Source organism: Peromyscus maniculatus, chromosome 1 (genome assembly GCF_049852395.1).
Source record: "Peromyscus maniculatus bairdii isolate BWxNUB_F1_BW_parent chromosome 1, HU_Pman_BW_mat_3.1, whole genome shotgun sequence".
In the NCBI taxonomy this organism is placed as follows: domain Eukaryota; kingdom Metazoa; phylum Chordata; class Mammalia; order Rodentia; family Cricetidae; genus Peromyscus; species Peromyscus maniculatus.
Window position 1 is genome coordinate 175903017 of NC_134852.1, and position 22348 is coordinate 175925364.

Below are 22348 nucleotides of genomic sequence, written 5' to 3' on the forward strand. Positions count from 1 at the left end.
TTCCTGACAGACAGGAACTAGCCCTGCAAGATGTGCCTAGAAGTGATAGAGACATCTCTTGCTATCACATAACACAGGTTCTTTCCGGAGCTGGATCCAAGTATGTTCCACACTCTGAAACCATCCAGAGCAAAGCTACACGTGAGAATTGTATCAAAATACCAAGTTCTGTGGCCATGGCCACTCAGGTGATCTCTCTAGAACTAAACATTCTGACTTCAAGGGTTACTGGAGACTTCCTGCAACAGAAAACTGAGTGTTGCCTCACGGCTAGTTTCTCATAGATTCTCCCTAATCAAGTCCCTTATTTTGGGCCCCTTGTTTATTCACCTCCTGACAGCTTTGGATCCCCACATATGAGCATCTGTGTCTTTCCACTTCTCGAAGGGCACATGAGAAGGGCCCAGATGGCTGGGGGAGGGGTGTGGCGGGCAGCACATCATCTGGACAGGAAGCAGCGCTCGTGGGGAACAGCAGCATCCCTTCAGCAGCCCCCCGGCACCAGCTGTGCCCTAAACTGCTTTCTTGCCTACATAGTGGGGGCTGACAGTGTGGTTTTACCTTTCAGTCCAGGCCCTTTACTCGGAAGCTCCCCATCGGCCAGCTCCCAGGAATCCCACAGCTCAGTTAAACCTAAAATTAGATGGCATTTTCAAAACAAGCAAGTAGCCAACTGATAATAAATATGGTGCAAACCTGCCTAGAGCAAAGTGGGTATTTGAAAAACATGTATTTATCTTTTACAAGTAAATTGATGTAATGTGAGGAATTCACTATAAAGTGGTAAAATTAAATGGTTACATTTCACTTACAGCTTATAAGTATCATTTTACAATGTACTTCTGCAGGCTGGAAGGAACTGCTTGCCTGTCAATAAATATTTTCTGGCTTGTGTTCCTTTTATATCCATCTAAATGTTTGTCAGAATGACATTGCACACAACCAGAAGCCTTTTCTCATTTTAAGTAGAGATGACTGTGTGGTCCATCCCGCCTAGAAGGTAGCTGAGTTGGGAGCTGGCTCAGACTTCTTGCAGGCAGAGGAAGGATGCATCCCCAGAAGTCCAGTGGGCTCCAGAGCACTGTCATGGAGTCTACCCATGCTCAGGAGAAACCACCGTCTAAGAGAGTGGGTTCTGTGCTCTTCCTACAGAGAGCCTGGCCTTTCCGGAATAAGTTCTTCTAGGTTACCTCAGCACAGGGGATACAGAGCGCAGCAGGGCCAGGAATTCCAGTGTCCACCCAGGAGGGAAGGAGAAAGGAAGGCAATGCTAGGTATTTGTTTTCCAATCTGCTTGTGAAAATGGCCAAGCCAGTGGTGATCGCTGGCTTGGCCCTTCCACTTGCTTGCAGCAGGCTGGTTTCTTCCCTGCTCTTCTGGCTTTCTCTTCTCTCTCTCTCTTCATGGGAACCCTCCCCCTTTTGTTCCTCTCTTTCCTGTGCCTTTACAGTATGTAAGGCCAGAGGGATGAGTGCTTTCTGCTTTTGTGTTGATTTACCCAGGAGATGCCATCCTAAAGCCAAAGCTTCCACTTTACCAAACATTCCTGTTCTGCTGGATGATGTCCCTCACACAGCTGTGGGCCAGGGTTGGAGTTACACTGGGAATTTTGAAGGTTACACTTTTTTTTTTCCCAAGACACGGTTTTCTTTGGGTAACCCTGGCTGTAGCTGTTCTAGATCTTGCTCTGTAGACCATGCTGGCCTGGAATTCACAGAGGTCTGCCTGCCTCTGTCTCCTGAGTGCTGGGATTAAAGGTGTGTGCCACCACCACTCGGCAGTTACTTTTTCTTTAACAACACCATTTAAACAGATTTATTTGCCAAATGGAAAGATAATTTTGATTTATGTTTGACCAGGTGTTCTAATAGATAGTCAGATAGGTAGGTAGGTAGGTAGGTAGGTAGGTAGGTAGGTAGGTAGGTAGATAGATAGATAGATAGATGGATGATAGAGAGAGATAGAGAGATAGAGGGAGAGAGAGAGAGCGAGCGCTGAGACTTTGGTTTAAAAGGCTGTTCCTATGGAGACTTTTATGATAGGCACTTTAAAAGTAAAATTTAACTTGCGCCAGTCTTAAACCTTGAGAAACTGACACTCCAATAAATGGACCAAAAAGACTTTAGGTGATTCCACTGCATGGCAAACGGAAGATCTGAAGGCAAAACCCTGTTCCATCTATCAAGATACAAGGAGTAAAGAAAGCCAGTCTGAACAGCAGCAGCGGGATTAGAACTCGCTGCTGTCACTTTCCCCAACATTGGTTGGTGCCTTCAGATGTCCTTTCTGCCTTTGTCACTCATCATCTGTTAGAAGAAAGGCTCCCCTTGCAGGAAGTGTGCATACGTGTGCACGTGCGCATACATACACACACACACACACACACACACACACACACACACACACACACACACACACCATCAACAACAGCAGCAAACTTAGGAAGGAATCAGAACTATGAGTCTCAGAATGTGGTCCAGGGACCAGCAGGCAGGCACTGTGTAGACGCTTGATGGACACGCAAGCCCTCCAGCCTGACCCCAGACTTCCTGAGAACTTAGACAATGAGGCCCAAGAGTCTGCTGTGCGTGGTGGTCTGTAAATGGCTGCCTGGAAGCATTCTGAAGCACATTCTCTTCAGCTGTGCTCTCCAGGACTCTAGTCAAGCTGATTACTTGCATGAAGCAATCTCTGGCTAGTTTCCAAATTTGTGTCCTTGTTAAAGGCTTAGAGAATGGATTTTCTAAGATGGCTGGATACAGGTGCCCGGGACTCTTCCTCCACAAACAAGAACTGCGAGGAAAGGGTGTGTGGCTGTATTTTGAGCTAAGTGACTGGCTAAGGGTTCAAAAATCTGGGACATCATAAGAGAGACACATCCAGGGGAGAGGGAGACTTGTCTGCCCTCTGCAGAAGGGTGAAGTGGGGAGACCTAGTGGCCTACCCTTGCAGGCACTGACTGTGCTCACAGGCTTGAGTTCCGCTCAAGTAACCTGAAATCTGCCCTCCAGCTTTACTATGGAACAGAATCTCACATCATCTACCAGCAGACACTGAGGATGCTCCAGTCTGGAGCTTTAGGCAGACTATGTAGTCTATGTAGTCAGGCTTCCGTTCCAATTATCTGGCCTCGTGAGTGCTGGGATGGCATTGAGTGAGGATGCACCGCCATGCCTGGTTTGTCAGGGTTTGCCTTCAGAAGGCAGCTGCTGCCCGGATTAGGACTACTCTAAGGGTTTGAAACCCCTAATATGTCCATCTCTGAGACGCATTCCACTGCCCTGGCTCAGTGTGTAGCTGCCTCATGGACCTAACTAAGCCCATCAGAGTAACTGGCTTAAGCTGGATACTTTATCATGGTGGGGAACAGACCCCTCAGGAATCAGTCATCAGACAGGTGTCTTCTGAGACCATTTACCGTGGTGATCTGTTTGAAGACTCATCCTGCGCCAGAACTGAAGATGGTTCACACTCAGATGCATGCTCCTGACAGGCCATGGCGATTGCCCTGCTGCCCTGCCCACCGGAATGTGCTGAGGTAGCCTTGAACAGCTCTGGGGCTCCAGCTGTCACCAGGTATGCAAGACTAAAGAGGTCTTAAGGGGACCTTGACCCTATTCCTGCCAGGACCTACTGCTCCTCGCTCACTGGAGTCCAGGGGAGGAGAAGAAAGGGGAAGCCCCAGCCGTCATCCAGGCCCTGTACATGCAAGGCTAGGAGGAGCTGAGGCCTCCTCCAGGGCAGGCTCTCAGAAGCCAACGGAGGAGAGCGCCACAGCTGATGTTGTCACCCCACCTATCTACTTCCTGATGTCTTCACACCCTACCTGATAGGAAGTGCTGGATATCATCATCTGATAGGTCAGGACTGGCTAGCATCACCATAGAGAGTAGGCTGTGGTTCCAACATCCTCTCCCTGTACAGTGTCTGAGCCAAAACAAAGACTTCAGGTCCCTTGTCACTACTAGGGCTGCGTGTACCTGAGACCCTTAAGAGTAGCAGAGCTGACATCAGTAAACAGCCTGAAAACACAAGGCTGAGAGGGTGGGCGCCATGCCCTCCATGGGAAGATTGGCCATACAGAATCCCAGACACTCTACTTTGACACTGTACTGCCTAACTGTAATGCAGCCTCAACTCGCGTAGCCCACAATAATCTCTCTGACTCTGACACAGCATGTACAGGGCCCAGTCATGAATTGTAACCAACAAAGCTGCAGGCACGCTACAGTACAGTGCCCACCCGGAAATAAAGCCAGGTGCCTAACAAACTAGACACTGACATAAGACACACTTTCCAGAAGAAAACTACTTTGAAGACCTCTAAAAGTAGCAGTGATCTGATCCACTAGATGCAGAAACCTCAGAATAGGGGACAAGAAGTATACCATGTCCAAAAGGATGTCGCTCTTCATCAACAAATTCCAAAGAAATCAAAATGGATGAAGTGCCTGATAAAGAGTTTTTAAATGTAGATATAAAGAATCTCAGAGAAAGCCAAGGGAATATTTTTAAAGCATCAAATGAAATTCGGAATACAGAGCAGGACAAGAATGAGAAATTCACCAGATATTTCTAAGAACAACTGGATAGAAACCTTGGAATGAGAGAGAATGCTTAACCAGAAAATACCAACAGACTGGATCAAGTGGAAGAATAGCATCTGAATTTGAAAACAGGTTTCTTGAATATCCAGTTCTGGCCAGAAAAACAACAAACAAAAAACCCACACGAAGAAGGCTGGGGAGGGAGAGGGAAAAAAAGAAAAATGCACTAGTGTCTTGAAAGCCAGGGGTGATCATATATTCCTATAATCCCTGGAATTCCCACACTTGGGAGACTAATCAGGAGGACTGAGAATTGGAGGACAGCCTGGGCTACATAGCAAGACTGTCTCATGCAAACAAAAAATGAGCTAAATCTTTATAGCACTCTAAAGTGAATAAATATATCATTAAGGACACAGGAAAATTATTCCATAAAATAATACCAGAAGACTTCTCTAATCTTTGGAAAGATAGGATCATCTAGCTATAAGAGGACTATGGAAGGTCTAATACAATACACCTAGCCAGAAAAGATCTTCACCCTAGCATTATAGTCAAACTGTAAAAAGCCTAAGAAATGATTTTATAATCTGCAGGGCGTTGGGGGAATACCCTGCCGCTTCAACCTTACACTCATTAAAACAGCAGCAGACCCCTCAGCTGAAACCCTCTAGTCTGTGAAGGAATGGAATAACACATTCCAAGTCCTGAAACAAAAGTCAACCAGAATTACCAGAACCAAGACTACTCTTCAGAAATGGAGAAAAATTAAGACCTTCCAAGATCGGCAAAACTGATTTATGACCACCTAAGGGAAAGAAGTGGAAGAAAGATAATTACCATCACTGAAGCTGTGAAAATATAAATCTCCTTGCTCCGACTGGAGTAGACACACAAAAGACAGCAGAGAAGAAGCAAGCATTACCTCCGCAACAGTCAGCCCTACAGTAAGACAGGAAGAAAACAAAAATATCCCCACAACCAAAGGAAAAGCATCGGGGCCTGCAGAGATGGATCACTGGGGGAAACATTCACCACTCAGTGTGAAGACCAGAGTTCGGATCCAGAGCACCCATGTAATTGTCTGTCTGTACTCCTAACACCAAGGAAGTAGAGACAGGCTCCCCAGGGCAAGCAGGCTAGCTAGACTAGCTGAATCAGTGTGCTCTGGGCTCGGTTGAGACACCCTGCCTCAGTATATAAGGAAGATGCCCAGTGTCAACCTCTGCCCCCCACCCTCACAACTACACAAATATGTATGTGCATGCGCCTATCACATACCCATGAAAACATCAAAATGACAGGATAAGTCCATAGCTAACAATAATAGCCTCTGATGTAAATGGACTGAATTTTCCAGTTAAATCTTAAGGGGCTTGCTTAATGGATGTTAAAAAGATAAGAGCCACCAGTAGCTGGCTGCTAGTAATCTACTTTACAAGGACTTACACAGAAACTGAAGGGAAAAGATGCAAAATGATACTCCAGGTGAAAGAACACCTGAGATAAGCAGCAGTAACTACCTATAGGAATACACACTGAGACAGTAACTTTACCAAGAGATCAAGGCAGTCACCACGTGATAATGAAGGATCAAGTCAACAGTAAGATATAAGTTAATATGCACCCAATGTTAAAGCATCCAGTTTCATACACAAATATGACACATGGAGAGAGGCTCCAATACAGGAATAGTGTGGAAATTTCAACACCCCACTTCCGTTAATTAACATCCAAACCTCCTCCTAAAGTCAAATTAATACCAGAGTTAAGTTGCAATCTAAATCATGATTTCTCAGACATTTATAGAATAATCCACCCAGTGGCTACAGAACACATTTTCTTTCCTCAGTTTAGGATTTCTCTGGAACAGATTATGTATTATGTCACAAACTTAAGAACACTTAAATCATACGCTAGATCCTTTCTGATCACAATGATTGATGAAACTAGAAACCACTTGAGAAGTGAAGCTCGAGATGGAGCGTAAAGTGGAATAACACAGCAGAGGATCACTGAGGGGTTTAGAGCTGAATTACTGCTCTTCTCAGATTGGCACTTGATAGCTGCTAGAGGAGGGGAATCACTCTGGGAGGGTACATTAGTTGCGTTTCTATTGCTGGAATAAAACTGTGACCAAGGCAACTTACAAAGGAGAACGTGTCATTGATCCTCCAGTTACAGAGAGTGTAGAGTCCATGACAGTAAAAGGAAGGCATGGTGGCACCACCAGCTGAGGCTCACATCTCAAACCCTGAGCAGGAGGCAGAGAGCACACTGAGAATGCCATGAGTCTTTTGAAACGTCAGAGACTGCACCCAATGGTGGACCACCCAGTCCTTCCCAAGCAGGTCTCCCAACTGGTGACCAAGTCTTTAAACACATGAGCCTGTTGGGGCCATTTTTATTCAACCTACCCAGGGAGTTTATAGCTCCTGGTAGGGTTCCCGTGCTCCCGTGGATGGCCCCACATGTATGGGCAGCACTAATTAGACTTAGTAAGTTACAAAAACAAAAAAGAAAAACCTGCAACAACCAAAGACGTGCAGTTAGGGAGGAAGCTATTGGGCAAAGGGGGACATTGATTACATTTTCACTGTACACATAGGTAGAAATCTCAACAAATAAAAAATATGCAATAGAAATACAACACAACACAACTGTGAGATGCAGTGAACACCCTAGGTTACATTTGTGAGTGCCTACATAAAAAACAGAAACTTTGCGAATACCCTGTTGAGGTATCTGAAAGGCTTCTAAAAAATAAAAACTAAACTAAACCCAAAATAAGAAAGATCAGAAATAAATCAATATGAAAGAGCAGTGAAGCCAAGAGTTGGTTGTTTGTAAAGATAAAGATGGAAACGTAAGTGATTCAACAGAAAGTTAATGTATTAATAGGGATGATTTTTAAAAGTTGTTGACAAGTTAGAAAACCCCTGAGGACATAAACCATGTGACTAGAATAATAATAATAAGTAATGGTCAGAATTCCTACCAGACATCAATGCCCTTCATACTATTTAAACAGTAGCTCCCATAATCACTCAAGCAAGGCCGGTAAGGATCATGGTGTATTGCATGCTGAAGTCTTTCAGCTAGTTCCTAGAGAGATCTCGGGGAGAGACCTCCAGAGAGGGATTTGTCCGTCCGTCCGTCCCCCCAACCCCCGTCCTGATGCTCTGGAATGTCCCTCCCCACACGGCTAGGGCACTGACTGGAGTCTGTGCTCACCAGCTCCCTTCTCATCCTTTCTCCCGGACTCTCACTCTATTTTCGACTCCGCAGCCAGAGGCTAAAGTGGTCCTCTGAGGCACAGAGGCCGTGGGTGTCCACACACAGGGTGACGTCCTCATCTCCATCCTTTGGGAGACTCATGTAATAACATCACAAATGCCGTCAAGGGTTGTGTGTTGCACACATCTTTTGTTCAGATCATTCATTATCATGTTTTTTAATCTGTCTTGACTAGCCTGACCCAGAGTTCATATTTTTCCATTCTTTTGTGGCTTCTTTTAAATATCAAAAATTACAGTTTCATTGTGGAATTAAATGTTCGCTGACTGTTGCTTTGTCTGAGTCATGTCACTTCCCAGCTTGCTTGAAGAGATCAGTAGAGAGGATGCTGCTGGTGCCTACCAGGCCTTTGCATTTATTATCACCTCATTCACTGCTCAGACTGGAGTGTAGGGAGTCCTGGGAGGTAGGTATTATTAGCCCCATTTTATGGGAAACTAAGACGTTCCAGAAGAAAAGCCTTCCTAAGCTACACAAGGGAAGAGAGAGTGTCAGGATAGATTGCCGCCTCACAGCTGTGTGACACAATGGCACAGCTTGGCTTTGCTTCGCTTTCCTCCACCTGAGTGTCTCACAGCGTTGCTGTGAGCTTTGACAGTGACCCTTGAAATGGCTAAAAGGGTCCTGGCATAGGACCATGACTCAATAGATGCTAGCTGGGTAAAGAACAGATAGGCTAGCTGAGGCCCTCCCCACAGCAGGACAACCCTAGAAGGGCTGTCAATGGTGAGTGCCTGGTACCCATGAGCCTGAAGGAAGAGAGGGGACACAGGTCTTCCCAGGGTACCGCCATCCTTGGCCTTAGAGGTTTCTATTAGCCTCTTCCAATCTCTCATTCAGGCACTGACTCACTCATCTTTTCAATGTTACATCTAAATGTTACAATTTGTTGCAGAATACTTAGAAATCCAAGTGATTTCAAGATGGTATTGTTCTACCTGCATAAAATATTTTGAACTTTGTGAAAACCATGCTGAATATGTGTCGTGAAACTCAGTTTGTTTTCCTCATCTTTCTGTAGTTCCAGAAAAGAAAAGAAAAAAATAGAATCTGGGTGTTGTATTGATGATGAAGTCAGAGCTCAGTTCCCTAGAGTAGAAGAATTTGGCTGGGCTTTTGATACCAAGAGGAGTAGGGATTCCTGGGCCATTTTATGTCATTTCAAGAGAGGCAGAGGAAAGATCCAAGAGGAGATGTTACCAGGCAGATGAAAACTGACTCAGGTCGGAACGTCCAGGGAAGGCCTCTCGCTCCACATGCATCCCAGTAGTGCATAGCCACATCCACTTAGGGCCTTGTCAGGTGCAGAAATACACCACTGGCAGGTGTGCCGGTTAGAAAAACACCTCCATGAGCCTTCCAGAGTGCTCACCTCCAACTCATCACCACGCGGAGAATGGTGGGGGAGCTGTGTGGGAGTGGGGTCATCCTCTTTGCTGGGTGTACCAGCAATTAGCTGTGTGCTGTCTGGATGGCTGACTCATCCAGTTCCACAGTGGAATAACGCAGACAACACAATTTAATCACTAGTGAAATTGAGACAAACTGCTGAGAGCAAAGTTTTTCCACCAGGTAAGTACCAAAGAATTGAGAGAACAGACTTACCCCCTCCCCCATCACAACAACACAGCCTTACCCCCCTCCCCATCACAACAGCACGGCCTTACCCCCCTCCCCATCACAACACAGCCTTACCCCCCTCCCCATCACAACACAGCCTTACCCCCCCATCACAACAACACAGCCTTACCCCCCATCACAACAGCACGGCCTTACCCCCCTCCCCATCACAACAGCACGGCCTTACCCCCCCATCACAACACAGCCTTACCCCCCCCATCACAACAACACAGCCTTACCCCCCATCACAACAGCACGGCCTTACCCCCCTCCCCATCACAACAGCACGGCCTTACCTCCCCATCACAACAGCACGGCCTTACCCCCCATCACAACAACACAGCCTTACCCCCCCATCACAACAGCACGGCCTTACCCCCCATCACAACAACACAGCCTTACCCCCCATCACAACACAGCCTTACCCCCCTCCCCATCACAACACAGCCTTACCCCCCCATCACAACACAGCCTTACCCCCCTCCCCATCACAACACAGCCTTACCCCCCCATCACAACAGCACGGCCTTACCCCCCATCACAACACAGCCTTACCCCCCCATCACAACAGCACAGCCTTACCCCCCCTCCCCATCACAACAGTGTAGCCTCACACACACCCAGCCCATCACAGTAGTCCATCTTTACCCACCCCACAGCCATAACACCTTCCACAGTGGGCCACTGACTCACATTCACATGAAATATGTAATGTGTACAATTGAAGAACTGCATCCTACAAGTGTAAATTTTCATTGTAGCAGACACAGACATAATGCTCAGTGCTCTGTTCAGTTTTTCATGCATTTATTTTGTCTGTTAAAACAGCCCTATGAGGTAGATATTATTTTAATCCCTATTTTACATAGAGAAACTGAGGCATAGAAATGCTAAGTGGCTTGCTCAAAATCACACAAATAGTAGGTAGCAGAGAAGAGGTTTGGATTTGGAAAGTCCAGCTCAGCTTTTATTAACTATATTATCTTTTAATTACAAGTACAAGAGAAATATGACCATTTTAGTTAGGTATAAATTACATTTATCTTATTAAATTTAAGAGAAAATTATTGCTACAGATAAAGAGGGAGAAAATGATAGGATTTATTCAACAGGAAGATATACCACCCTAAATACATATGCACCCTCTAACACAGCGACAAAACAGAGAACAAAGATCAGTGGAACAAAGACAATACTAACACAACTCCCCGGTGACAGCTAGGGAGCTTAACACACCTTTGTCAGTAAAATGGTAGAACGAGGAAGGCACGCACACCCCTCACATGAGAGTCATCTTGATTGACAGCTGAGAATGATTTCTTTGCAGTGCACAGGACATGTTCACCAAAGTCAATCATGTGCTGGATCATAACCCCTAAGACTCGGCCACTTTCAAAAAGACTGAAGTCATACATCATATGTTCTCAGGCCACAGTAAGACTGATCCCATAACTGATGCCAAAATGATAGCTAGAAAACCTCCAAATGTTTTTAAATTAGTAACACAACTCTAATTCAGGTTTCAAAGGAGTCACAGCTGAAGTGTTGTAATGTGTCAGTAAAGAAATTGTAGTGTGCACAAAACTGTGATACAGCTAAAGCTGGACTTAGCCAAAGCTTTAGTAGAAGAAAAGAGTTTGGACAGCTGTAGCTTTTTATCAGAAACTGAGGGGAAATTCAGCAAGTCACTCCCAAAGAAAGTAGATGGAAATAAAAATGTAAGCTGAAATCAGTGAAATAACAAATCAGGCATGCAATAAAAACAGAACCAAAATGGGTTCTTTAAAAAGGCAAATTACAACAAAGCATAAGAAGTTTCTTCATGCCCTTGTCCCAACACTCACATTAAGACTATTTCCCCTTCAAGTGGGTGTTTAAGCCCATCTTCCTCCCACACGCGATTTAGGCCCCTAAGCAGTGTTAGTGTGTCAGTTCCTCTTTTCTAACTATTCTCCTGTCTCTGTTTGTTCCATGCTAAGCAGACGGCCCAGAAATTAGCCAAAAGCAGGAAGAAGGTGCAGTACAAACAACTTCATCACTTGGTGTTACGCCTTGTCCTTTTCTTTTCTGTTTGGCCTTTTTATGATTTTGTTTTTGTTTTCTGCATCCAGCAAGTTTTTGTTCCGATTTCGTTTTGAATCGCTCCATAAGCCAGCCTTTCTCCAAACTTAGTTGCCTCAAGTGGCCATTTTCTGTTGCTCATTTGGTCATTTCACTGCAGAGGAACGACAGGGAGCAGATTGGAGATGCTAAATGAATCCTCTAGTGTGGAAGCGGCAGCCATTCAGGAGCAATAATGTGGCAGGGACCTGGGACGACTCAATTGCAGTACATTGAATTTGAGGATTTCTCAGATTGCTGGATGCAAAAAAAGAAAACTTGCTAATAACCACACATGTGCAGGGTTCAGCCCTAAATGAGCCAGGCTGCACCTTGGGGATTGTAGAGTTTCTAGGTGTTTGTAAATTACTCTGAGGAGGTGCGGCATTGGGGGCTCTTTTGTAATGGGGTGGGCACAGGAGCAGGCAGCTGCCTCTGTGTTGCTGTGGTGATGTGTGAACATGAAGACCCTCTTACCAGAACCGCATCTAGTGGCTTCCTTTGCCCCTACTACAGATATTGCCCTCCATCAGCTCTGGCAGGGTAAACTGAGTGACTGTTCCAAGTCCTCACTATGAGTTAGCTGTTCTTACCCTCAGCCTCTAAACCCCTTGCAGAAAGGCTCACTTGCCATCATGTCCAGAGTTAATCTGCTGCAGTGACTGCTGCTGTAGGGGAAGCAGCAGAGGGGAACTACTCTTCCCCTGTAGCATAGAGATGCTAACTCTTGCCCATGTGTCCATCCTCTCTGTAGTACCTTCCACTTTGGCAGTTTAACCCTTGAGTCTGTGTTGCCGTTCTGGTGAGTGTGTCTTGGTAACCCAGTGTGTGAGCTAACCTTTTCGCATACCTCTGGGTCAAGGTAATGGAATAAAATTTCTTTTGATGCACTTTCTTCTTAGGCTCCTGAAGGCGAATCTCAGCCGATGACTGAGGTGGATCTCTTCATTTCAACCCAGAGGATCAAAGTATTGAATGCAGATACACAGGTACCAGCTTGTTCGCACCTGTCTCAGGGGCAAAGGCAGTGGCATTCTCACATAGACTCCCAATGCCTGTCAAGTGGCTATCCCCTGGTGTTGGGCTGATGCGACTTGTGTGTGGGGTCCTGGAAACCTGGCTGGGGTGAAAAGGGAATGAAGCAAGGAGACACACACGCATCCACAACAGCTGGGACCTGCTGGACCACTTGCTCTGATGGAGATAGACCAGCAGCAGAGCCTGGAAACTCTTTTTTGTTTGTTTGTTTGGTTGGTTGGTTTTTCAAGACAGGGTTTCTCTGTGTAGTTTTGGTTCCTGTCCTGGATCTTGCTCTGTAGACCAGGCTGGCCTTGAATTCACAAAGATCCACCTGGCTCTGCCTCCCAGGTGCTGGGATTAAAGGCATGCACCACCGCCGCCCATCTGGAAACTCTTTTAGAGTGTTTATACTTCTGAACAAGGAGGCAGGTGTAGTTGATCTCATGAGGAGGTCCCTTTAGGGGAGCAGTCTCCCTCAGGCTGTAAACACTGCGAAGGCAAAGCTGGGTTCTATGTTTTCTCCATATATTTTGTCAACATCTCCACCTGGACCAGGGAAGGCTTTTCATCCCCATGGATCTGGGACATTAGAGTCCTTGATGTAGCTGTGCACCTGTCAGCGATACACACATTCACTCAGGACTTTCATCCACACCCCACATTGGACCCATCAAGCTCAAAGAACTTTGTTCAAAAATGGCTGATACTAGGTAGGACCGTGACTGATTTCTCAAAGCACAAAGGGAAACTCAGAATGTGTGTGTGTTGTCTGTCACTCAAATGAGTTCTCTGAGAGGGAAGGCTCATTACCCTTAAGGAATTCTATTTAAAAGTGCACAGCACATATACACGCGGCGCACACACACACACACACACACACACACACACACACACACACACACAGTGACATTTAGATTTTATCTTTTCAGCTTCACCACCAGAGAGTCTACACAGCGTAAAATGTTTGCTATTTCTTGTTTTTCTTCTGTACATATCTCCTGTTGTTCATTAGCCAAGGAGAATGCCTTGGGCGGACCTGGGGGGTGGGATTCAGAGATCTAGCAGTGAGGGCTTTGCCCTGCCCCACCCCAGCCCGGTTCCATCCTCAGCCTGTGTAAGGGAAGAAGAGACCACCTCCTAAGTTCTTAGGTCCTACATGCTACTCACCTGCCTGTCCTTCCCCTCTAGGAGCCTATGATGGACCACCCCCTGAGGACCATCTCCTACATCGCAGACATCGGGAACATAGTCGTGCTGATGGCCCGCAGACGGATGCCCCGCTCCAACTCCCAGGAGAACGTGGAGGCCTCGCACCCATCCCAGGATGGGAAAAGACAGTACAAGATGATCTGCCATGTCTTTGAGTCCGAGGACGTAAGGCTGGCTTCCTCATCCTCCCTCTGGGTGGCCTGGATAGCCACTAGGTGGCCAGTTTTTAGGACCTGAATCCGTCTGGCTCATCCTACATTAAACACATTTACTGAGCACCTACCCTGTGTCAGGCACTGTCCTAGAACTGCAGGTGTAGGGCTGAATCAAGTACATGAGTTACTCTCTGTGCAGGCTGAAGGGGGTAGAACATAAAGAGATAGGTCAACTTCATAAATCAGACATGGGAAGTGCTTTGCTGAGACAGAAAACAGGGTCAGTGCACAGATGTGCAGGGCTACTTCAAGTAGGGTGATTGGCATAGTATTTTTTTTCCCAAGGAGGTGACAGTTGAGCAGAGACTTGAATGAAATGAGATCAGAAAGAGCAAGTGCAAAGGCCCTGAGGCAGGGGAGTGCTGAGTTTGCTTGGGAAAGAAGAGCCAGCAGGCTATGTAAGAGAGCGACCCAGATCACCTGTCTAAGCAGGCTATGTAAGAGAGCGACCCAGATCGCCCATCTAAGCAGGTCTTCACGGCACCAGGGTGTCTGCAGGGAAAAGGTCGGAGCTGTACAGCACTGCCCTGCAGTCACAGTTCCTGTCCCTGTCCCTCCCAGCCCAGTGACAGGAGCATCACCCCCAGGCCCAGACCTCATGAAAAGGTTCCCTGCTATGCACCAAGCCAGGATTCCTGACCCCATTCCGTTCTAGCAGGAGGTCAGGTCAAATGAAGGAAGATGCATTCATGGCAGAGGTGTTCTTTCCACCGTGGCTCTGCACTGCATTAGCACCCGACCTCCCCGGGCACCTTCCCTCCTGCAATAAGTTGCCCTCTGCAAGAAGTAAGGGGGCCAAGGCAGTCCCTCCCTTCATAGGGAACCAGGCTGCCATTGCTGTGGCCGCCACTAGACCAGGAGATGCTGACATTGATCTTCAAGCCTTAAGCAGCAATGTCTCTTCCTGTCTCCCTCTGCACTGTGCTTTAAGGCTGAGGCCAGGATGCCGCACAAGAGAAATAAACGATGTCAGGAAACCTCATGAGTAAAACTGTAGAATCTTAAGATTCCTGGCTCCTGCAGGCCAGAGAGAAGGCTCAGCAGCCGGGAAGACCCTCCAGGACCCCTGCTACCTCCATCTGGCATGGACTTCATAAGGAGGGGTTTCTGCCTCTGTTTTTTAGCTCCACCAGGGAAGAACAGAAAGACCCCCGTGGCTTTGTTTCCACTATAATCTGGAGCAAGTGTACTGTCCCATAGCTGAGGGCTGGGCTGGGCCAGGGTGGGCTGGGCCAGGCCCCCACCCCATAAACAAGCAGGTACCCAGTGTCTGTGTATGTACAAAGACCAAAAGAGGGTGTTGAGTAGCCTCCGCTATCACCTTCCCACCTGTCCTCTGAGGCAGGTCTCTCCCTCAGTCAGGGACTCACATTTTCTCACAGCAGGCTCCCTGCCTCTGCTACCCTCTTGAAGCTGGGATAATAGACATGCACAGGTCGCCCAGCTTGTTACTGAATGTTGGGATTTTCGTCCAGTCCTCATGGCTATTCAGCAAGCACTCTTAACCACTGAGCCATCTCTCCAGTTCCCTTTTCTTTCTACAAAATAATTTACAGCCGTAAGTATGATGAAAAGGGGAAAGAGGATAAGATAAAATCATGATACTATAAATGCTTGGGCTCAGCCATTCCAAAAAGCATCATGAAGCAGCCAGATGTTGACACCTGCTTATTTAAGTTTGCCTATGAGAACAGAATTGTATTTGATGCAATACTGTAGATACTTTATACCTGATATTTTGAATCGAGGGCTAAGCAAGAATCCATATCTATAAACACAGGCAGAATCTCCATGCCCCACGGTGAATACACAGGCTCACAGGGATGTGATCATTTACAGCTTATGCCATGACCACAAATGATATGATTTTGAAAGACATGAAACTTATAAAATCTCAAAGGACCATCTTCCTTCACTTTGTGTAGTATTATTCTTTAAATGTAGCCAGGGCCACCCAATGAGTCTCTGTATTTAAACAGAAACTAGAATCTAGTTATGGATATAGTGATTAGAAAAAGGTGGTACATGCAATGAATGTCCAGTGGGACATCCAAAAACTGTATAGATGTAGAATGACCTGTCATTGTGTATGACTGTCCTTTGTGCAGTAGGATGTCCAGCATCTCTGACTCCTGTCCACTGAGTGCCAATGACTCCCCTGTGGGCACAGTCATAATGAGAAGCATACTGATTTTCCTGGTAGGCACTGGTACACTGATAGAGAATGACTGAGTGACCTGCTGTCTAAACCCTCAAATGCCACAAGGACCAAGTGCCCAGGGCTGTGTGTGCCAAGGAGTCCCCCATTCACCACCTTCTTCCCTGCTGCTGCTACAGGCCCAGCTGATCGCACAGTCCATAGGGCAGGCCTTCAGCGTGGCGTACCAGGAATTCCTCAGGGCCAACGGGATTAACCCGGAAGACCTCAGCCAGAAGGAGTACAGTGACCTGCTCAACACCCAGGACATGTACAACGATGACCTGATCCACTTCTCCAAGTCGGAAAACTGCAAAGATGTAGGTACTTCCCAAAACTTGTTCCCAGGCTGAGCCAGCTGCCTGGGGCCCTAGAGGGTGGGGCCGCCATGCTGGGGAAGTCGAGGCTGAAAACAGTGGTATCGGCAGGACATTCTGTGGCTCTCACGCCTATCTCTGGTTTCCTCCCAGGAGACTCTGTCATTAAGTACTACCAAAAACAAGGACACATCCTCTGCCCCTTGAGGGAATGCTATAGGTATGGATGGAGGACCTGACCTCTGTCCTTACGAAGCCCACATCTGGGAAAGGGCACTGAAAATGGTCAGTGACATGCCAGCTCAAGCACTCATGGCAGACAGCTGCACGAGGCAAAACAGAGATCACGTGCTCAGACAATAGGGGCTTCACCCTCGAATGTTTCACAGTGAGCTCGGCAGGAGTGTCTGGAGGAGACAGGGCCGACCAAGCTGGTCTGGACCTGTAGGTCACTGGAATGTTCAGGGCCAGCCGACCGTGGAAGGGTAAGGCAGAGCTAACAGGAAACCTGAAGGTTAGAATGCTGGGCCGTCAGGAAGGCGGTAACTCAGCTGCAGCGGAAGCAAACCCAGAAGGGACAGGAAGGACACTGTGCCAACTTGAAACTCCAGCCGAAAGGTTCAGATCTTGCCCCCCAGATCAAAAGAACTCTGAATAAGAACGTGAGCTTTGGATCCATTAGGTGCCTTGAGTCAGGCTCCTTGGACCACAGCCTAGAAGAGGATTATTAATCAAGAGCTTTAATGGAAGCCTGCACTCAGAACAAAAGGGGAGTGGGGGGAGGTACTGAGGAGGAGTGTGGCCTTGCTGGGCATGACCTTCCTTCTGAACCACAGGGCGGGGGATCTAGAGGTAGCTGTACCCTCTGTCCCATATTGGTCTGGGATGGGCAGGGACATATTCATTGGCTAGGGCTGCCATAATAGACCCCACAGGCTAGGCAGCTCCAACAACAGACGGGAACTGCCTCTCAGTTCCGGGCTGAAGTGCAAGTCCAACTGTTGGTAAGTTTGAGTCCTCAGGGCTGGGAAGAAAGGCTGTGTTCACACCTGTGTTCTTGGCTTGCAGATGGCCTCTTCTCCTCACACCCCTCTGTCATCTTCCATGTGTCCAAATCTCCTCTTAGAAGAGCACGGGTGCATTGGATTAGAGTACATGCTGATGTCCTCAGTTTAGTGTGGTTGCCTATAAATACCTTTGCCCCGTGTTGAGGCACTGGAGGAGGTACTCAGATTAGAACCTCAACACGGGAGTGATCCAGTGTGTAACGGGAGTATCTCCCACTAGGCTGTGGGAAATGCTTCAGGGAAGGGCCTACTGCTGCTGGAGCTGCTGGGAGAAGTGGGTGGCACCTGTGAAGTGGCTTTGTTGGGTCCCGGAACATATGGATGCAGACTCTGCTGGTCTGCACACCTCCATATATACTGGGGTCCAGTACTAACTCGTGCTTCTGTGCCGGCCACCAGAGGTGACACATGCATTATATATGTCCAGGACCTGTTCTTTCTGTGTGATCACAGCCTTTCGGTCACAGCAACTTCAGCGTCACTTTTTCCTCACCCTCTTCCTCACAGAGAAGTGTTTCATGTGTTTTTCACTCAGAAATCTTCAATACTGAAAATAATTTACAAAGTGCTGTGGAATGAGAAAACCTGTGCATCAAATCCAAAAGCCACCATGGATTAAGGTTTAACAGGCCACCAAAGCTCCCACTACAAAAGACAACTGATGTTTTCAAGGAAAACACAAAAACCTGGTGCCCCCTGTATTTGTGTGAGGCCAGGTTGGTCATTTGAAACAAGGGTGAATTCCAAGGTCTAGATGTGAAGTGGTTTCTTACAGACCCCAGATGCCATGGAGCATAGAGAAGATAGGAACTCACCTGGACTGGCATCCTCAAAGTAGTATCTTTCTCTTCCCCCATGCAAGGAGGGAGACCAGGTCTATCCCATGTGGCTGCTGACATACACTTTCTACATATTTTTCTCCTTTCAGGTTTTCATAGAGAAACAGAAAGGAGAAATCCTGGGAGTTGTGATTGTGGAGTCTGGCTGGGGATCCATTCTACCGACTGTGATCATTGCCAACATGATGCATGGAGGCCCCGCAGAGAAATCAGGAAAGCTGAACATCGGGGACCAGATCATGTCCATCAACGGCACCAGCCTGGTGGGCCTGCCTCTGTCCACCTGCCAGAGCATTATCAAGGTACCTAGGCATGAGAAAACCATTTCAGTAGCAGACCTGAAATGTGAAATGTTACTGCCATGCAGTCCTTGATGATTGTGAACATGCTTAAGCTCAGGCTCTGAGGACGACCCAGATATAAACAGTATGGACTTGGACTCAAGGCAGCTAACCCTCAAGTTACTGTTATAAGTTTCTCCATAGGTCAGGGTCACAAGTACTGTCTGAGGCTTACATAACACCTGCATCTAGTCCAATGCCTGCCATAGGCATAACCCATCAGTTAACTAACTCACTTCCTCCCACAGAACCCAGACACAGCCCCAGCAGGATTTTCATCTGCTCTGTAACCCAAACAGTCCTTTACAGCCAGACAGACGTGAGGTGATTTACCACCCCCTTCAAAGCTCATGGGAATGCTTCAGCTCTGCAGAGAACACTGGTGTGGGTCAACCTGCCTCTTCCCAAGCTGAATGTCAGAGGGAGGAAACCTGCTCTAGTCTACATGTTCACTTTTGTTCCACCCACGCTGATGCTATCACTAAAGAAAAGAGTTACTTAAAGAGAAAATGAATGTGACTACTTGAGGCGTCAATATACGTAGCCTTTAGAGGACACTGATCTTGCTGCTTGTGTCACCAGTATGACACTATAGCACCTTTGGCCCCAGAACCCCACACCCCACCCAGTGAGTAGGCAGGCTGGGTGCTCAGCTTCCATTGGTCCTGAGGGTTTCAAAGAGGACACCACTCTGGGGGGAGTGAACACATCTGTACAATAGCCATTCTGTGCCCAAGAAAACCCACAAAAGCTAACACCCCCATCTCATGAGCTGGGGAAAGGCTGCAGGCGAGCACAGAGGGCAGGGTGATGTGTCACCCCTGAGGTAGACGTGTTGCTTAGTATACAGCTGCATGTGGAGAAATAAGTTCTGAGAGATGTGTCATTAGGCAATTTTTTTCTTTTGTTGTTGTTGTTTATACATTCCAACCAAAGTTTCCCCTCCCTCCCCTCTTCCCAATCTCCTCCCCCACCTCCCTTCTACCCCACGCCCATCCACTCCTCCTCCACTGTTTCTCTTCAGATATAGGCAGGCCTCCCAAGGATATCAGCCTGCCAAGGTATATCAAGTTGCAGCAAGACTAGGCTCCTCCTCTTCTATTAAGGCTGGATGAGGCAATCCAGTATGGGGGAAGGAGTCCCCAAAACAGGCATCAGAGTCAGAGCTAGCCCCTGCTCTTACTGTTAGGATTCTCTCAGGAAGACCACGTTACACAACTGTAACATATATGCAGAGGGCCTAGGTTAGTCCCATGCAGGCTCCCTGGTTTTCTCTTCAGTCTCTGTGAGACTCTATGGGCCCAGATTGGTTGGTTCTGTGGGTTTTCTTGTGGTGTCTTGACCCCTCTGGCTTCTACAATCCTTCCTCCTCTTCTTCCATAGGATTCTCCAAGCTCTACCTAATATTTGACTTTGGGTCTGCATCTGTTCCCATCAGTTGCTGGGTGTGATAATTTGAATGTAATTGGCCCCATAATCTCATAGGGAGTGTCACAATTCGGAAGTGTGGTCTTGTTGGAGAGGGTATGGCCTTGTTGGAAGTGTGTCACTGTTGGGGTAGGCTTTGAGATTTCCTATGCTCAGGATACCACCCAGTGTCTCAGTGGACTTCCTGTGGCCTGCATATGAAGATGTAGCCAGCATGTCTGCCTGCACACCACCATGCTTCCCACCATGATAACAATGGACTGAACCTCTGAAACCCCAGTTAAATATTTTCCTTTTAAGAGTTACCATGGTCATGGCATTTCTTCACAGCAATAGAAACCCTAACTAAGACTCTAGGTGAAACCTCTCTGATGATGACTGGACAAAGTGCCAATCTATGAGAACAGCAGAGTATCATTAGGAATCACTTCATTGTTTGTTTGTTTGTTTTTGCCAGTGGTGTTTAGTTCTGTCCTAGGTCTCTGGGGTATCCCACCTCTGGGTCCTGGCCCTCAGGGTTGAGCTCACTCTCAAGATATGGGTCTCTAGCTGGGCCAGTCATTAGTTGGTCAGTCCCATAATTTTCATGCCATCTTTACTCCCAGCACATCTTGTAGGCAGGACAAATTGTAGGATGAAGGGTTTGTGACCAGGTTGATGTCCCACTGGAAGTCTTGCCTGGTGACAAGAGATGGCCGGTTCAGGTTCCATATCCCCCATTGCTGGGAGTCTTAACTAGGGTCACCCTCATAGATTCCTGGGAGTTTCCACTGCACTAGGTTTCTAGCTCATCCCAGAGATGCCCCCAGATTCCAGTTGTCTCTCCCAGTACTCTCTCCCTCCATCCTCCCTCCCACCTGATCTCTTCTCCCATCCCCATCCCCCTTTCAGGCCCCTCTCCCCGCCCACTGGCAATGTCCATTCTATTTCCCCTTCACAATGAGATTCATGAATCTCCCACCCACCCACGCCCCTTGTGCCCTCCTTGTTACTTAGCTGCTCTGGGTCTGTGAGTTGTAACACGGTTATCCTTTGCTTTACAGCTAATATCCACTTATGAGTGAGTACATGCCATGTTTGTCCCTCTGGATCTGGGTTACCTCACACAGGATGATCTTTTCTAGTTCCATCCACTTGCCTTCAAATTTCCTAATGTCATTGTTTTTAACAGCTGACTAACACTCCATTATATAAATGTATCATAATTTCTTTATCCATTCTTCAGTTGAGGAACATCTAAGTTGTTTCCGGTTTCTGACTATTACAAATAAGCTGCTATGCACGTAGTTGGGCAGGCATTGGCACAGAAGACAACTTCCTGATGAGCACATCAATAGCACAGGCACGAAGATCAGTAATTAGCAAAATGGGACCTCGTGAAAGTGAAAAGCTTCTGTAAGGCAAAGGACACTGTCAAAAGGACAAAACGACAGCCCACAGAATGGGAAAAGATCCTCACCAAACCACATCTGACAGAGGGTTGATCTCCACAGTATATAAGGAACTCAACCTGGACATCAAAAAACCAAATAATCCAATCAAAAAATGGGGTACAGATCTAAGCAGAGAATTCTCAACAGAGGAATCTCAAATGGCTGAGAATCATGTAAAGAAATGTTCAACATCCTTAGCCATCAGGGAAATGCAAATCACTAAGCAATTTTATCATTTTCCAAACATCACAGAGTATTTAAACAATTTAGGTCAGTCACCTGATGTGGCCTCATGGTAAAACCAAGAGAGACAGTAATTGTAGGATCCATGAGGTGGCTGCCAGCATAACACAGCATACTATCTTATAATTAATGTTGTGTTTTAATGAGTAGGAGTACACCCTAAAATAATGATACAAATGCAGCATAATAAATATATATAAGCTAGTAGCATAGCCTTTATTAAGTATTTTGTACATACATGTATGTGCATGCACACATGCTATGCTTTTATGCGTAAAAGTTAGCAATGCAAGTGAGTTTACACAGATGTCACTGCAGTCATGAAGAGTTAGATGTACTGTGGTGTTCAGATGCCTATGGAGTCCCCAGGTGTCTTAGGGTTTCTGCTGCTGGGAAGAGACACCATGACCATGGCAACTCTTATAAATGAAAACATTTAGTTGGAGCTGGCTTATAGTTTCAGAGATTTAGTCCA

At 46.9% G+C, this 22348-nt stretch overlaps 1 protein-coding gene across 5 annotated transcripts in view; it reads left to right on the forward strand.

Annotated features, from left to right (window-relative positions):
* Apba1 (amyloid beta precursor protein binding family A member 1) overlaps positions 1–22348 on the forward strand; it is a 222495-nt gene that overhangs the window by 187101 nt on the left and 13046 nt on the right. For 3 of the 5 annotated variants that reach the window (XM_076561382.1, XM_042261998.2, XM_076561372.1), the window contains exons 6-10: positions 11444–11479; positions 12467–12553; positions 13773–13958; positions 16346–16525; positions 18518–18730. In XM_076561382.1, coding sequence (XP_076417497.1) covers positions 11444–11479; positions 12467–12553; positions 13773–13958; positions 16346–16525; positions 18518–18730 — 702 coding nt within the window. The remainder of the gene's footprint in view (positions 1–11443; positions 11480–12466; positions 12554–13772; positions 13959–16345; positions 16526–18517; positions 18731–22348) is intronic. The other 2 variants (XM_042262000.2, XM_042262003.2) reach the window with 2 other exon arrangements.